This window comes from Solanum verrucosum, unplaced genomic scaffold (genome assembly GCF_900185275.1).
Source record: "Solanum verrucosum unplaced genomic scaffold, falcon-dt-bn FXZP01000198.1, whole genome shotgun sequence".
Taxonomy (NCBI): Eukaryota; Viridiplantae; Streptophyta; class Magnoliopsida; order Solanales; family Solanaceae; genus Solanum; species Solanum verrucosum.
The window spans coordinates 3040972-3058703 of NW_026020173.1; the positions used below are offsets into that span (position 1 = coordinate 3040972).

At 36.0% G+C, this 17732-nt stretch overlaps 2 protein-coding genes across 7 annotated transcripts in view; one reads left to right on the forward strand and one right to left on the reverse strand.

Annotated features, from left to right (window-relative positions):
- The window catches only part of LOC125828795 (chloride channel protein CLC-c-like), a 1181495-nt gene that overhangs the window by 1008905 nt on the left and 154858 nt on the right, over positions 1 to 17732 (forward strand). The window lies entirely within an intron of this gene.
- Positions 897 to 15324, reverse strand: LOC125828802 (regulator of nonsense transcripts UPF3-like). Of its 4 annotated transcripts, none has more exons than XM_049508126.1 (13): positions 15151 to 15324; positions 14922 to 15028; positions 14631 to 14726; positions 14444 to 14542; positions 14211 to 14290; positions 13248 to 13358; positions 12551 to 12695; positions 9085 to 9158; positions 8234 to 8666; positions 6776 to 6817; positions 6485 to 6594; positions 6336 to 6388; positions 897 to 1541 (listed from the first exon to the last, which is right to left on the reverse strand). In XM_049508126.1, exons 1-12 carry the CDS (start codon positions 15282 to 15284, stop codon positions 6350 to 6352), a joined length of 1470 nt encoding a protein of 489 aa, XP_049364083.1. In that variant the 5' UTR covers positions 15285 to 15324; the 3' UTR covers positions 897 to 1541; positions 6336 to 6349. The 4 variants fall into 4 exon arrangements, with proteins under 4 accessions (XP_049364083.1, XP_049364082.1, XP_049364081.1 ...); XM_049508125.1 differs by having other exon boundaries at positions 897 to 1473; positions 6719 to 6817; XM_049508124.1 differs by having other exon boundaries at positions 6719 to 6817.

Here is a 17732-nt window from a genome sequence, read left to right on the forward strand (position 1 = left end):
AGATATCGTTTGTGAGGGTGTAAATTATCAACATAAACCTCATCTTCTAGGTTTCTATCCCTCTTGGATAATTAAGTTATACTTTAACTTGGATATCATCATTGTTGGAGGTTGATCACTATATCTCTACAAATAAATCCTTCTAGAGCTTAAAGTGAAACTTGAGACAAGCCCTTGCTAATTTTCCTTCTTCAGGGTATGTATGTATTCAAAATATAATGGAGCTTCCAAACTTTGTCAACAAGTTTTTTGTCTTGTATAAGAGTGGGTTAGCCCTTACTTCCCAAGTAGTACGAGCCAAAGGGGCAGCCCAAAGGAAGAAGAAGTCATTAATAACTAAAGTGGAAGGAAGAAGAAGTATGGCTGAATGGAATTAGGCAAATTTTCTTATTAATAAGATGGCCGAGTGGCCTTTTCCATAATTATACATCTCTTTTCGTTCAATTCACTTTTTTGCTAGGTGATGACACCAAATGTTGTGTAGCGTGTACAATAGATGACCACTTCTCAGAATCTTAATTTCCAACTTAGACTCATAATCTAAATTTAGGTATCCATCCTCGTTAGAAGCTCCTTCAAAGTCAGGTTTGTTGATGGTAACATTAGCTCTCAAAAACAAGATTGCGTAGGAGTCACCTGTCATAAATTTGTTCTTCTTGGTATGTGCATATGCCTAATGACAATAGAATTCCTTTCCAAACTCATCCGTCAATTTCGCGCACTCGTTCAAAACATGGAAGTAAATTTCATGCTTTTTTGGGCGGCTAACTGCCAATTAAATTGAACAGGCCAAATCACATGATCTGTTATGATCCTTCCGTCAAATTTTACCAGTCAAAATATCATAAACAAAGCAGTGGATTGAACAAAAGCATATTTAACGTCCGACCTACAGATAGAAAAACTGCTTAATATATAAACTGAACATATGCTTTGGCCAGCTGATGGATCAACACCAAAATGCTCTTTCATTTACCAATACGCCCCAACAACACACGAATAATGGGAATCCAACTTTTCAATGCTTCAGTGCATGGATCTGCTTAGATAACACTAACTCAAACAAGCTTCCAATTTACAACCAGTCAAGCCTAGAAATAACATGGCTTATAGACATGAATAAGTAGTGTGGGCACTTAACATGATCATACATTTGTATTTACAGTTCAACAAAAGTTAAGTTCCCATGTAAGAAACTATATTTTCTCGATTATCAGCCGAGTCAAAGGCAGGAATGAGGATATCCACAGCTCTGATGGTGAAATGATGGCATCACAATGAACACCAGCTGAAAATCGTGGTGATGTCATTAATGACTTCCTTCCCCCTCGCTCCTATTCCAGGCAATCTTTGATTCAATACGGTCAAAGATTAGTTCAAAGGTGAACAACAGTACCTGTAGCACCCTGGTGTATTGAAGTTCCATTTGAGTTTTTCGAACCCACATCTTTGCTCCAGCAACCTTGCTTACACCTGTTCTGTCAAGCAAAGAGAGTTGCCACTATCTGTATACTTGATATGGTAAACAACCAAGCATTTCACTGTAGAAAAACAAGATAATACTATTGAAGAACATCACAAAATGGCTCACTTCTCAACCATAACACAATACATTTAAGTTCTTGAGAGTTCATTTTTAAGTAGAAACACTAGATAATACTATTGAAGACTTCAAAACAAGCAACTTTTCAATCAAACATATTTTTAGTTCATTTTAAAGCAAGTGCAGAAGTCTCTCTCTCCAACTGGGACCTGCCCCTGCAGTTTTTTTTTCCCTTTGGGAGGGAGGGAAGGGTGTTGCCTAGGTAACCTTTCCAAGAGTTTGGTACCTAAATCAAACTAAGTGGCATGGTAAACCATAAATGAGAAAGAAAAGGACACAACCCATAAGTGGCCAGAATCAACAACCTAAGTATGAAGATCACCCACCTTCAATATGCAGATGACACCTTAATTTTTTGTGATGCAGAAGAAGAACAGCAGAAGTATTTAAGAGCGATTCTAATCCTGTTTGAAGCCATTTCAGGTCTTTCACATTAATTGGAGAAAGAATTACATATACCCCATAAATCATGTGCCTAATATGGAGCAACTATCCATGATACTGGGAGGTGAAGTGGGAAGGCTCCCCACTATCTACTTGGGTATGCCCCTGGGAGCAAAGTCAAAATCCAAAGGGATATGGGACTCTGGACTGTTAAAGTGTGAGAAAAAATTTGACCACGTGGAAGTCTCAGTATTTATCTTTGGGGGGAAGTCTCACACTGGTAAATGCAGTTTTAGATACACTACCAATGCTATCACTCTTCCCAATTCCTTCAGGTGTTGTTCAAAGACTAGACAAGATCTGAAGGTCCTTCTTATGGCAAGGAAACAAGGAAAAAAGAGCTTTCCACCTAGTCAAATGGAAGGGGATTATTAGGAGTAAGAAACAAGGTGGGCTTGGCATCAGGAATCTGAAACACCACCCGTCCAAAGCTTTGAAGATCAAATGGCTATGGAGATATGCACAAGAACCTCAAACCCTATAGGGCACTGTCATAAAAAGTAAGTATGGGGAAGAAGATTGTTGGGTATCCAAGGAGGTCACCACTCCATATGGAGTCAGTTTGTGGAGATCCATCAGGGCCTTCTGGTCTTTTCTTAAAAAACACTCAATGATCTGAGTGCACAATGGAGTCAGGACCAGATTCTGGAAAGATAAATGGATAGGGACAAGGTCATTGCAAGAACTGTTCCCGGATCTTTTTGACCTTGCCCAAGATCAACACAATACAGTAGCTGAGATGTGGACTCAACAAGGATGGAACATGAGATTCAGAAGAGGGATGAATGATTGGGAGATCCCAAGAGTGGTTGAACTATTCAAACAACTAGAGAGCTTTCAAGGGATGCAAGAAGGTGTAGATTGTTTGTGGTGGAATGGACACCCTAAAGGACTTTATAAAGTCAGCTCAGGGTATAAGTTGTTGCATCAGATAGAACCAATGAATACTTTTTGGCCTTGGAAACAGATCTGGAAGAACAGGATTTCGTATAAGGTTGCATGTTTTACTTGGCTTCTAACTAAAGAAAGTGTTCTGACTCGTGAGAATTTGATTAGGAGGAAGATATCACTATGCTCAAGATGTTTCTTATGTGAAAAGGCAGTTGAGAAGGTAAATCACTTGTTCCTACACAGTAGTATCACAGATCAACTATGGAAGATTTTCATCAATCTTAGGGGCATAGCATGGGTAATGCCAAGCAAGATTGTTGACACTCTTTAGCTGGGAGGTAGCTGGAACTGGAGCCAGTAACAGAGAGAGATGGAGGATCACCCCTTCATGTATATGGTGGACAATTTGGAAAGAAAGAAATGATAGATGCTTTGAAGATAGGTGCAATTCAGTACAAAAGATTAAGCTAAATTGTATCTTGTTATTTTGTTTTTGGTGTACTAAATTGTACTCTAGGTATACAGAATCAATCCTAGATGTGCTAGACACCATTTAGGTTTGATTTACTTTTGGCATACTCTGTATCTAATCTCACTCCTGTAAATATGGTTTTTCAGTACTAGCTTGAATACAAAATGTTACCTGATTAAAAAAAAAATAGGATACAACCACCGAGGTATAGGAAGACGGAGAATCAATATGTGAAGAAAGTATACAACATACCGATACTGATATTTGTGGGGACTTTTGGATTAAACAAGATAAGAAACACGTAACTTCTCCAACAAGAGCATATTAGAATCATATTTGATATTATTTTTTAAAAAAAGTGATCCTAGTCTAGAAATGCAAGATTTCTTTTTAGCCATCAGAGAATTGCATAACCGTCAAAGGTCAATGAGAAAGCATGAAGTAAACACTAATCAGTTATTAAAACCCATCTGTTTGTTGCTTAAGCAACAGAGAGATACAAAGTGAGGTGTCAACGCCTCATGGCAAAAGCGAATTCACTAAAATTTATGAAGCACACACTAGACAGTGAGGCACAAAGTAATATGAAGAATAAGATACAGAATAAATATCTTTTAACATAACAATACTGATATTTTCGTGACAATTGGATTAAACAGGAAAAGAAACACTCAACTCTCAAACAAGGGCGTTCTTAGAATTATCTTTGATAAAACCCACTAATGATCCTACCGGGAAATGCAAAATTTCTTTTTAGCCATAAGGAAAATGCATAACCGCCAAGAGTCGATGAGAAGGCATGAAATATACAGTACCTTCCCTTTGTTGCTTAAAGCAATGGAGAGATCCGAATAGAGGGGTTATCGCTTCATGGGAGATGCGATGTGCATAACTTTATGAAGCACGCACTACAGACAGTGAGGTGCAAAGTAATCCCTACCAGAAGCACTCGCTTCTTTGAATTCAGTTTAAAGATTAAAAAAATTACAGATTTATTGTTTAAGTACTAGGACTCCGCTCCACATAAACTTCACCATTCTCTTTGATTGAACTCCTCAATTATGCAAAGCCTCTTCTTCTACTACTTGTTTATCTGTTTCTTTTGTTTCTTCTTCGTTCTTATTGTTCTTCAGACAATGTCTCGTCTTCTGTTACTTCTAGTGTAGGGCAGTGTTGTCAAAGGTGTGCTTAAGCCCTGAAGTGAGGCTCACAACGTGTTGAGCGTTTCGCCTCACTTAATGTGCACTTCAATGTCCTCATCAAGGTTCTAAGGCATACTTTTTGTTGCCAATGAGCCTCTTCTGAAGAGGCAAGGCTAAACAATTGATAATTTACTGTATCATCATATTTTTTCAATTTATTTGTTCGTATATTTATAATTATTAATCTTGGACTAAGCATATATATTTGAAATTTTTTCTACCTTTTCGCCTTTTTTTCTTAAAGCACATGCTTTATTTGCGCTTAAAGGCCCAATGGACTTCAGAGTTTTTTTTTTTTTTTTTTTTTGCGCTTAAAGCCCCAATGGACTTCAGAGGTTCTTTTTTTTTTGTGCTCTTTGCTTTTGGTAACACTGGTATATATGGAGCCATCTTCTTATACTTCTATATTTGGGTTTCTCTTTTGTTTTTCCCTTCTACTCTCTTAGTATTAATTAAATGTTTTTTACCTTTGCAATATCCGGTTGGTAAAAAAAAAATAGAAAATATTCTCTAGGGGCATTCCACATTGATTGTGTCTTCCCTACCTTCCACAACACACCTCATCTAGTCATCTTCACCCCTACCCCAGCCCCAACCCCAACCCCCATAGTATTTGTCTAGATTATATACAATTACTTTTAGGATAACATATTTTGCTTATGTATTTTCCTTCATACTGAACACATTCTAAAGCAATTATATATGAAACTGAATACTACAAATATTAAAATTAATTCTTTTATGATCCTTGGTTACAAACTGAAAATTTTCAATCTGCTATTGAAGCGATCTTTCACTGTTCTCGTTGAAATTTTATTCTAACAATGTTTACTTTGAATTATGGTATTAATATAGTCATATTATTATATTTTGGGTGCTTGAAATTACTGATTTTAATTTCAATTTAATTGTTCAATTACTATTGTCGTTATTATACATTGGGTGGTTGAAATCATTAATTTTAATTGCAATTTAATGTTTTAGGCAGTATAGTCACATATATAAACTTACATTATAGTTTAGGTGAACTGTGCAATTCATCTGTGAGCTTGGCCGCTTCTCAGTTAAATCGCCACCGGCATCATTGTTTTTCACACTTTTTGCCTTTAAACTTGGTGGCAGGTATATTTATTCCAGTTAAACCAACGACCAAAATATCTACATAAGTACAACAGAACCCAAACATAACAGGAAAAAGTGTCGGGACCTTCAACTCTGACAGCATATGATAAAAGAAGAATGGGCCACTAAATTCCATTTCCCTAAGCTGCTTTAGACGAAACCTAAAACTGCAACACAGCTCAGGGTACATGCATCACTCCTCACCCCATCTTTAAAAACTACTTCAAACTTCCAAATTTTAGCAGCTCTAGATTCCAAACAACTTGGTGAAGCAATTTGAGCAAGAAGATGAAGACATACCATTGCTTATCATTGAACACATACTGCTTGTTTGTTTGTTCCAACAAAATAAAATGGCATGCTTTACCTAGTAGACTGCACTTACCCCAAAGAGATGGTCCCACCATGAAATTGAAAAGACGCAAATAATCATAATAGTATATCCCTCTGCTAACCTTATATTTCAAGGCATCAGCTATTTCAGATGTGTAGCGGTTGATGCCATACATTCACAATCCATTTACCCAACATGTATGTCTATGGAAGAAAAAAGTTGAAGTAGAATGAAATTAGACACCACATGGACCTTATTGAAACTTACCATTAAATAACAAACTAAGAACCAGAACTTGACTTTTGAACCCACACTTGTTTCTGCATTAATATCATAGTCCATGCAAGCACATTAGTAAATGTACAAGGGAAAATCAGAGATCAAAGTGCAAATAAGAATTTAAAAAGAAAACACACCTCAAGAGAACTGTAAGCAGAAGTGCCTCCCCTTTTCACGGGTTTTCCTTCCCCAATAGAAGTGCCAGCCACATCCCTCAAACCACGACGACCACCATGTTTAGAGTTACCTTAATTTATCAGAAAATTTTGAAGTAACCACAGAAGAGCCAAGAACTAAGAGGCAAGACAAACTTAAGCACAATTTCATGTAGAACTCAGCACAATCATCTCATGGCCCAAAACAAAACTAACCATTATCCGCAGAAGAGTGAGAATTACGCCCACTTCCAATTGGTCTGAACTCACTACCGCGTGCAATTGGTAGATCATTTTTCAATTCTCCTTGACCCCCTAAAGAAGCAGAAAATAAGAGTATGATTGCAGGAGGAAAACACTGAACCAAAGGTAATCTTTCATACAATTAACATGTAGCAGAATACGAGGTAAGACAATGATGCTTACACTCATTTGAAATCATAGAAGACTTGGAAGAGGCAGAAAAATAATAAGCATATGGGCCAATTTGGACGAGCACTTTTTAATTGGATTTGGATATAATTTGGTGTAGTTACACCGTTTGACCTGTTTGTTTGGCCAAGTAATTTACTTGGTCAGAGCATGAAATTGAGTGTAATTGAGGGGAAGTAAATACTCCCTCCAATTGCCCCCAAGGCCTAGCTTGAGTGGCAAAAGGTGGAGGATTTGTGGCTTAGGTCGCAGGTTCAAGCCCCACACCATGCAAAGCGAAGCCCGGTATTTAAGTGGAGAAGGGTAGAGGGGGGGCCCATTATCCACCGAGTTTAGAAGGCTGTAATTGGTCCAAAGGACGGGTCTCAGACGGATTTCTCGGTTATCAAAAAAAAAATACTCTCTCCAATTCTCAAGGGGAAGATGAGCATTTGTCGTAATTACACCATGTACGTACCAAATGACTTCCAAAATTCTTTTATTTTTTATTTTTTCAAAATATTATTCTATTTTCTATTTTCAAAAATATTATTCTATTTTCAAAGGAAGACTCTTTATCTTCCATTTCTTCCTCTCATATTCTATTACAACGTGAAACCACTTGTTTGCTCCATTACAGATGTTAATACTATATATCTCCTTATATTTTCCTTTTCTTCTTTTTATATTTTTTTTCTTGCATATCCAATATCAGTACACTAGTACTAGCAGTACTTTGTAAGTTGATGTCTTGCTGATGTAATGAACTTAATGACTTGCTATATTGTTATTATTTTATGAGTTCATATATACTTTATTTTAAAAAGATGTTTTTAAAATAAATTTTATGGTCCATGGACCATTTTATTAATTATTTGCAAAAGGGTTCCTATATTTTAAATCTATTATTTCTTTCCTTTTTATCTTCATTGAACTAATAATTTTATCAGATTAATTTTGATTGATGATATTGATAGATTGGAGATAATGTGACGCTTTAGCTTTACAATAATGAGTTTTATATAATTTTATTGTAGATAGATTGATAAGTAGCGTTTGTATTTTGTTCAATAGGTAGTTTTAACTCTTATTTTCTATTCATTATAGAAAAGTACTATCTAAACTCATATCTATACTTTTCTTTTAAATTAAAAAAGTACAGCAAATCATACTTTTTTTTATTATTGGAATTTTAAAATTAATTCAAGTTAAATTTCCAGGACTATCCATGTTTGTCCAGTATACCAAACAATCCCTAAGAGGAAGATTTTGAGAATATACATCAAGAGAGATAGTTGTTAGTAATACGAGTGAACAAACCTTCAACAAACTCCCGCACTTGGGAAGATTGAGGAATACCAGATGATAAAGATCCATTACTGGCTTGTGAACTATCAGCACGACGAAGAGGAGCCCAAACACCACGATCAGGCCGATCTCTATTCCTAGAACGTCTTTCTTGTTTCTCAATGTGGACAACATGCTTTTCATTTCCAACAACCTTATCCTCATTAGCTCCACTTGTATCCTTCTGAAACAACTGCATACTTGGTGGCAGAGGAGGTCTCATGTCCTTATCCTGTATTTGATCTGATTGAAATGCTGACTGATTCTGTCGAGCATCCTTTAGAAGAATACTTCTGATGATTCTGCCACTTGTCTCTTGGCGCTGGTTCTGTTTCAGAGCAGATAAACTAGGTGAATTCTTGAGAGCAGATGACACATTCTGTTGAGCTAGTGAACCACCAGAAACCTACACAGTTAAGAGAAACAAGAGTAGGTCCAAGATGCAGACATACAAACTAAAAAAATTAACCTGAGATGACATTGATGTGTTAAGATCATATGATCATAGCAAGTCTGAAAATTGTTGGTAGTAACAAATAGAGCATCGACACAGCAGATGACTTTAATCATTCAAACTAAATGGTATTGGTCTAAAATCTTCTTCACATGCTCTAATATCTCTTGCGTCTCCGTTCGCTTTACCAATAAAATGGTTACCATTCTGCACATGCTATCATATTCCTTGGGACAGTGATAAAAAGAGTGTCAATGCCCTTCAGTGCTTACATCTCTTTACACCCCCACCCCCTCTCTTTCCAAGGCCCCGATTAAAGACAGTCAAGAAGAAAAGGCTCCTCCTTCTGCCACTAAAGATGTAAACTTACATTAGGACCTTCTTTTTCCTTCCCCTTCAAGAGCAGGATTTTCTTCTTCCCACTATCAGCAGTTACTGAACGACCTGAAATAGATTAGAAAGCATTATAGATACTTTAAACAAAATGCTTGTATAAGTAAAAATGACAGGAATGGTAAAAAGGACAGCACATTCTGATTATCTTCGCCATTAAATGGTGAAAGCACAGCGCCTTGTGCAAGTAAAATATCTCTACACAAATCATATATATTATAGTTCAACCAAACTTAGCACTCTAACCTCCAACCAAGAGAATTGGCATCCAAGATACCACACTGGCTTATAAGATAGAAGTAACCTGACAGGCAGGTCCAATTAGTAACTATATCAAGCTATCCTTTCTCTTCTCCACTTAGACTTGGGCCACCCACTTCTGTACATCCATTATATAATTGAATAAAAATATTATTTTGATCAGAACATTGAAGATTATTAACTGATCTCCTTTTTGAATGAAAAATCCAAACAGCAGCTGCCTATGACCCCAGAATTTATATGCAACTCCTTTTCATACAACAGAAAAAATACCCTTCCCCTAATATACTTCCACATTGGCCCTGCAGCATTAGAGATGGCAGCACAAAGATCCCTTTTTGGGTTCAGGAAAGTGGCTAATATCTGTCCATGTTTTAAGACAATAAAACTTCTAGATGCAAAGAAATAGTCAAATGCATTAAGGATTCCGGTTCTACGTCCAAATGATATCTAAGCTTGGAAACAATATCATACTGTGAATAACAATATCCATGAAAGATGCTAGCATGGAGTACTTTGACTTTAGGGATTTGCTTCATCATTAGCCAAAGAAGAGAGACAAGGGGGAAGCTTAGCGCGCCTTTGACAACACAGCACTGGGTATGTTGGTGGTGGTGGTGTAAAGTGGAGAAGCCTGTATTGAGAGCTGGCTATATTTTTGGAGGCTTAATGTGATGATCACAACACCTGTGTGAATATCATATCATCTTGAAGTATTCATGAACACTTTAGCATTGCCACTATGCCAGACATTAATCTGGAATCAGCAAAAAGGAGTACATGGATGGAATATTTCTTTTAGAAGGCTACTGCATGACTGGGAGCTGGAAAGAGTTGTCAAATTTTTCAAGACCTTGGAATCATTCCAAGGGTTCAAAGATACTGAAGATTCACTTATATGAAATCCCAACAGTAAAGGAACTTATTCTGTAAGCTCAGCTTATAACATTCTGATTAGGCTCAGACAGTCAACTAATCAGCGGCCATGGAGATCCATTTGGAAGATGAAGGCTCCTTTTAAGGTGGTATGCTTTCTTGGCTAGTAGCAAGAAATACTTGCCTCATACAGGATAAACTTCAAAGAAAGGGATTCCAACTGTGTTCTAGATGCTTTTTGCGCGGAACTGCTAGGGAAAATAATAGTCACCTATTCATTCATTGTCCTATTACTTGACAATTATGGCTACTATTCTTGAACATGGTAGAAATCAGATGGTCAATGCCAGTAACAAGTGTTGATTTACTGAACTGTTGGAACCAGAATGACGGAGCAGTTAGTCAGAAAAATTGGTGAAAACTTGTCCCTGCTTGCATATGGTGGACCATTTGGAAGGAGAGGAACTATAGAGCTTTTGAAGACAAATACAAATTTGTGGAGAAAATCAATATGAACTGTTTATTTTTGCTTTATTTTTGGTGTAAAGAAAGCTATGCTGAGGCTGAATCACTCGTTGATATGATAAGATCCTTGTGAAGTAGTAGCCTAAGCTTGGTAGGGATTTTGTGAAGTCTTTTTGCAAGGTTAAGGTGCAACTTTAATATATATATATATATATATATTCGTTACCGGTTCCAAAAAAAATGTTATCAAAAATCCAATTGGAACACTCTCTGTTTATCCGGAAAACCAAACTCACAGAATTTAGCTACCCAATCAAAAGCCAAGTCCAACAGACTCAAATAACTTGCAACGTGTCTACTCATTTTGCATATAATATATCCTCACTCAAGGCCAAGATAGCTAGCGAGCACACAGAGAAATGCATTTTGGTTTAGTTTGAGTATCCAACAAACAGATCTCAAACAAATAATATTAAAAAACACAAATCCAGTTTTTGCTAGACTCTCGAAAATACTGTAAGGATTGGTATTTTGTACTACGGTACAACAACAGCACTTAAAAGATCAGGTTTCGTACAAAGTACAACAATTCAATAAAGAGCTAAAATCCAAATTCCAAGCACTAAGATAACCAATCGCCATAGCACAAATATTTGTGATATGGCAGGTTATGTATAATATTTCCCTACTCTCTAGCGATCATTTGGTATTAACATTGTAGATTAGTGACTTGTATAAGGGTGGAGCCTTCCTCTGAACATCAAGGAGGAAAGATTAGGTTGATCCTAACCTTTATTATAATATAAATTACTTCTGGGCAGTACCTCTCAACAAGATTGACAGATGGCACAAAAGAGAGGGTTAACCAGGTACATAAGTAATAGGTCTACCAATGCACAGAATTATTCTCCTGTCCATTTATGTTTTGGTCCATGAACCTTTATACATATTGATGCTAGCTTCTTTCAACATATTTGTTTAACTGAGCAAAAAAGAACATAGAAAAAGAGATATATGATTGTCATAGTTCCTTGGGCTTGCTACTGCATAAAATATAATTCAAGAAAAACAAATGTCTCAGCCTGTCAGCCACAAGTTAGTGCAGCTTATTTTCCTACAAATAAAACTCAGGCAGAAATAAAAACCTTGGAGGCTGTTAGAATATGAATAGGAACAGGAATAGTATATAGAATCTTACTTAGAGTAGGAATGGGAATAGTATATCAAATCCTATTTGAAAAAGGATTATAATGTAGTGTCCTAGTTGGAAAAGAAGCCTGATGTAGTGTCTACGAATATGGTCTCAATGTAATAATGTAGAGACACAACTCAATAATATTCTTCTCCTATATTTCTCATAGAGGTATAGACAGAGAAATGTTCCCTCCTTTTCCACCCCACCCCTGCTTTTACATAGTGCCTCCTAGATCCTCCTCGGGTTTTTGTTAAGTTTCCAACATCCAGATTCTTCACTCGCAAAGCTATGATATTGATCTAACTGATTTTAGCAAATAGAAAATGTACCAGCAGTATAGTTCTTTACCTTTAATCTAAATCTCTATAAAACATGACGAGTCAACTTGTCACTTACACTTGTTATCCCTCCCAAATGCATTAACATACGCAGACATTAAAATCACAAGATCGAAATGTCTTGAGTATTTAGGATTAAACATACTATCATCCCAATTGAACGCCCCTAAAAGATCTTTTAAATTTTGACTGTTACACTTTCCTCAAACTCACACACCCACCCACTCAAAACCCCCATTACACACAAAAAAAAAGAGATGCATATCAACGGCAGTATGTAGCAAACCTGTAAGAAACATAAGACATACCAATTTCCCCTTCCACTACATCAATCCCAGATCCAGGAGCAGAAGTACCAGACTTGACAGAGAGCTGCTGATCACCACGTTTTGGCACTAGAATATAGGATTTGTCCTTACTGTTGCCAGCCTTAGAACTGTCCCGTTGAACATACTGTGAAATAAGGTGTTTTGTAAGTAATACAAGACATGAGATACTAACTACATGAAAATAAATAGAAAAATTCCCAACAAGCAGCAGTTTTATTGTTTAAATCCTACATGAAAAGATAAAAAAACAAACATATGCATCTAGATGTGCGCGTATGTGTGAGTTTTATGACCAAACTAAAAATATTTGGTGTAAAATTTGAAAAGGCAACACGCTTCCCTGCAATTATAGAGAAAATGGAAACTAGTAACGAAAAGCTCAATTATAAGGCAAAGCTGAAAAGGACAAAAGTAAAGTAAGAGTGGTGAAGGCCCGACATCATCTTCATCTACAAGCAGGCATATAGATCAATCCAGGCCAGGAATTACAATGAGAGACAATTAAAAGCAGTTCAAGAGTAGAGAATATTACACTCACAGAAAGCCTTAATATTCTCTGAACTTGAAACGGAAAATTTATAATGTATAAAAAGTTGTATAGAGAGTTGTGGTGTAAAAAGACATGGACTAATCCCAGCAGTTCATGACAACAAAGTTTGGGATGAAAAGCATGTACCATGGTTGTAGAAGTTCTCTTTTCAGAGCCTCGTCTAGATGCAGTTGAGCTAGGACTTCTTGAGCTTGTGCCACCAACACTTTTACTTGATTTTCCATTAGAGATAGACCTCTGTCAAAAACCAAGGCCAATAAACTTGGTGTCATTTATTACACTTAAGGGAAAATGCTCAAAAGAAATATACCATAATTCATTTAACAAGACAAAAGAGACAAGATCTAAAGAGTAGTAGAGAATGCAATGGAATCTTCTACATAGAAACAAAGTAAACAAAGGAAAACCAACAAAGGAACTTCCAGAAGAGAAAGACTGAATATAGTCCGCAAACCAGCTTTTGAAGAACATAACACAATCTTTACCACAAGATGTTATTCGACTATATCTGGTTCTTCCCACTATTTTTTTTCTCCGTATATTATCAATTACCATCTGCAATTGTAAATAATTAACACTCAAAACTTCAATTCCTTATATAAAAGAATTCATTACTGAAAAATCCAGATTAACAGGGACATTTTATTTAGTACTAAGCAAGATTAGAAGCTCATTCCGGTAAAATCTACACAATCAACAAACTTATTTTACCAACAGGTAGCTCAAAGAGGAATATTTACAGATTCTTCTATTCTTTGAGGATAAATTTCAGAACCTGAAACAATAAGATAAAAAGAAAAATAGGAGGTTCCATTATAACAATCCGATTTAGACCAAATTATGAAACTTTTTCTCTGTTGCTCACGTACCCGAGTAACTCACTGAAGGTAACACAAAATTGATGTGCAAGACCTAATACTTTCCCGTTTCTCTTTTTAACACAGCAAATGGCAGAAGCATCCAACATATAAATCACAGACAAATACAAATAGAAAGCTGCACACTACAAAAACATGCAGCAACTAGTTCTTTAATAGTAAAGTTTGAGAATCCCAAGATTCTGAATTTCAAAACAGGAAAGTTTCCCACCCGAGCTCCACTCTTCACAGCTCTTTTCTGACGTACATAATCCATTAATGGAGTAACTATAGGAGCATCCTTTGCTGAGCCTGAAATACAGAAATAAGTAGAACTTCAGTTTCTAGAGAACATGATGCACTCCACCTTCATGTTTTACTCTCCAACTCTCATTTTGATAAATCAGATCTCCATTTGATGCTCAAGGACAGTAGGGAAAATGTTCTAAACATGCTCTGACTAACCAGCTCGTTCAGCTTCCTTTCTCTCCAATTGTATCTCAGCACTCGGAAGATTCTCAACAGGCTTTGCAAGAAATTCAAGGAACTCCATATATGCAGGATCTACAAGTGCATCAACAAAATTAATGTAGCAGCAGGCAAGATGGACATAGCATGTATGTCACATGCAATCAGTTCATCATTTTAATACCTTTCAATATGGTCCCTTCACGGGCATCCTTCTTGAGCCAGTGCTTTGGGACACGCTGGGAAGGAGCATACTCGACAATGGTTTTGAACTGAGTGCCTAGTATAGACATTCCGGGAAGATGAGTATAATAATTTGCCAATCATATTAGATCACTGAGCAAGATAAATCTAGTAGGAACCAGATAAGAAATAAGGCAACATCTAATAGTGTGGTGACAACCAAAGTTTTTCAAGTTTCATCTGGATGGAAGGAATGCCCAATTAATCTGGTGTAACTGCGCTTGAGCTTTACCTTTCTCATTCACAAACATGTGCCCATCAAAGAACTCAGCAAACTCAGTAACATCTTCCATATTCCGAAAGTCAATATAGGCTTTTGAATAGCTTTGATGCTTCAGGCTGCAGAAGAAATTTGGGTATAAATGTTGTCAACAATTGAGGAAGAGTGGAAACCTAACATATTTGCAGATTATGAGTGATAATATTGCAGCCTGTTATTTGCTATTAATGGAAACCCTAACCTGGTCTTGGCTGGGCGAAAAGTGAACCAATTGTATCGACCAGCAAAGCGAGAATCAACATGCTCCAGAAGCATAGACTGAGAAAGTGTCGGCGGCAAGTGTCGTAGAACGACTTTGGTTCGCCGATTCTTCATAGCAAAATATCCAAATCTAATCTAATCTACTCTACTCAAAGATTATCTGAAAATTTTCCGACAAATCACATCTTTTCCCTATAGCAGTGATGGAATTCTAGAGCCCTAATACGAAAATGTTCATGCATAACAAATTCTTTCTCAGAGATAGAAAGAGGCGTGAAATTTACCAGCTTGACTAAAAGAGGATTTTCCCAAGGAATTTTATTTTTTATATTTGTACACTATACATGTAATAACTAGAAAGGAAAATATCATCCTTAAACTATATTCTAAAAATACATTACATCCTTAAAATATCATTTTTTAAGTAAAAGAAAAAAATATTATCTAAATATTTAAAAGTTAACAATTTTTATTCTTTTGTTAGAATTTGTAGAAAACTAATACATACCACAAAAAATAAGTCGCCTCTTCGTATTTATTATTTTTAGATGCATCAAAAATGTTATGTAAACTTTTCAGCAATTTTTAGGCAAAATTATTTAATTTGGTAGTTTTTTTTTTTTTTACATGTAATTTAATATTAAAAACTATCAATTGAAATATGTTTCTTCTCAACTGAATTTGCTAGAGGGGTGTTTGTTGGATACTTTCATTTTTAATAATGGAGAATAAAATTCGAATGCGAGACATAGTCAGAATTTTGATCACATCAATATCATATTGCCTCAAAAATTTATTGATCTAACTACAATTTGACTTTGAAAATGTGGAAATAATTAAGCTCCAACTTCTTTCCATTGGTAAATAAGAAGAACATATCTTGTATCCTTGCACCTTCCTAAAATTTTTAGTTTCGGCAAGCAATGGTATCCAAGATTTTTAATATTCTTTTTCTCAAGAGCTTTTTATAGCATATAATGAAATTATGCCGGAAAACTTTTGTTGATAGTCATGTGAACTGCACATTTTTTTAGGATCCCTTATTTTTTGACAATATCTAACAAAAGGATGGAAATTGTTAATTTTCAAATACATGGAGGATGTTTTCTGCCAAAAAAATATTTTAAGAATGTAGTTTAAGTTTGAAGTATAGTTTAAGAATGTTTTTAGTCAAAAATTCTATACGACTACGTATACACACTCTTCACGTTTTATGCCTAAAATCATCAATATTTGGAACACACAAATGAGCTTGGTATCAAAGCACACATTTTCCCTCTTGGGAGAAAGTCTCAATAGCTTTTTCTGAAACTGAATTCTTCAATTCAATTAAATTCGGATCATTATCTTGATTTTCCTTAACATCCGACACAGGAGACGATTCTGAACCATTTTGCACAATAACACCACCATCCTCTAAATCAACCATACAAACTCCCAAATAGGACAATATATGAACATCACAAACCAACTTTTTCTTATCATCCTCAATGTGAGCAACACTGTGCATGGACAATCTGCTAAAAGCATCGGCTACCACATTTGCCTTACCCAGATTATAAAGAATGCTCATATAATAATACTTAAACAATTTAAGTCACATCATTTGTTGAAGATTCAAATCCTTTTGGTTAAACACATCCACATGAACACCATAGAAATTATTTTTCCATATCTTCAAGGCAAATATCACCGCCGCCAACTCCAAAAGACATAACTAAGAATTCATAGTGACCATACCGAGTACTAAAGTCTGTCTTCGAAATGTCATATTCTCTCATTTTAAGTTGATGATAACCCGACCTGAGGTCAATATTATAGAAGAAACTAGCACCCTGAAGCTGATCGAATAAATTATCAATCCTTTGGATGATATACTTATTCTTGAGTTGTGAATTGTTTCAATTGTCGATAGCCAATACACATTATGAGGGAACCATCTTTCTTACGAATAAAGAGAACTAGAGCACCATATGGAGAAATACTCGGTCTAGTGAAACCCTTATCCAAAAGGTCCTTTAACTGATCTTTCAACTCCTTAAGTTCGGTTAGAGTCATTTTATAAAGAGACATAGAGATAGGCTCGATATCTAGTATTATGATCTACGAGTCCTATCTATGGATCGTAGAAAGTCCTACGGGTCGTAGAAAGGCATTCGTAGAACTTGAGTTGAATTTTGGGGATTTAAAGTTTCTAAAGTTTGACCTACGGGTGAACAAGACAAATCCTAGGATATTTGATGGGTCATAGGACTAATAGGTAGAGTCTATTCTGAGAAATGGTTTGAGACCTCATGTCTACAAAAGAGTTTGACGGGTCGTAGAGCTTTATATGGGTTATAGGAGGTACACGTAGAAGTGATCCAGACTTAGTATAATTTTGGGCTTGAACTTGGGTTCTATGGACCGTAGAATGGTCGACAGACCATAAAATAATTCCATGGAAGTTGAATGGATATTTAGGCCCCCATAAGTAATTCTATGGTTGACAAGTACAATCCGTAGAAAGTCTTATGAACCGTAGGTCACTCCGGCAGATTTTAATTAAGGGTTTTTTGGTAT

Bases quoted from the DNA above. Each gene is read 5' to 3' on its own strand.
- LOC125828802 (XM_049508125.1), bottom strand. From the start codon at position 15,284: ATGAAGAATCGGCGAACCAAAGTCGTTCTACGACACTTGCCGCCGACA. The intron at 14,291-14,443 runs GTTAGTCAGAGC...TCTGTATTTCAG, and splicing joins AAAGGAAGCTGAACGAGCTG to GCTCAGCAAAGGATGCTCCT. The intron at 6,595-6,718 runs GTTAGTTTTGTT...TGATAAATTAAG, and splicing joins TCACTCTTCTGCGGATAATG to GTAACTCTAAACATGGTGGT.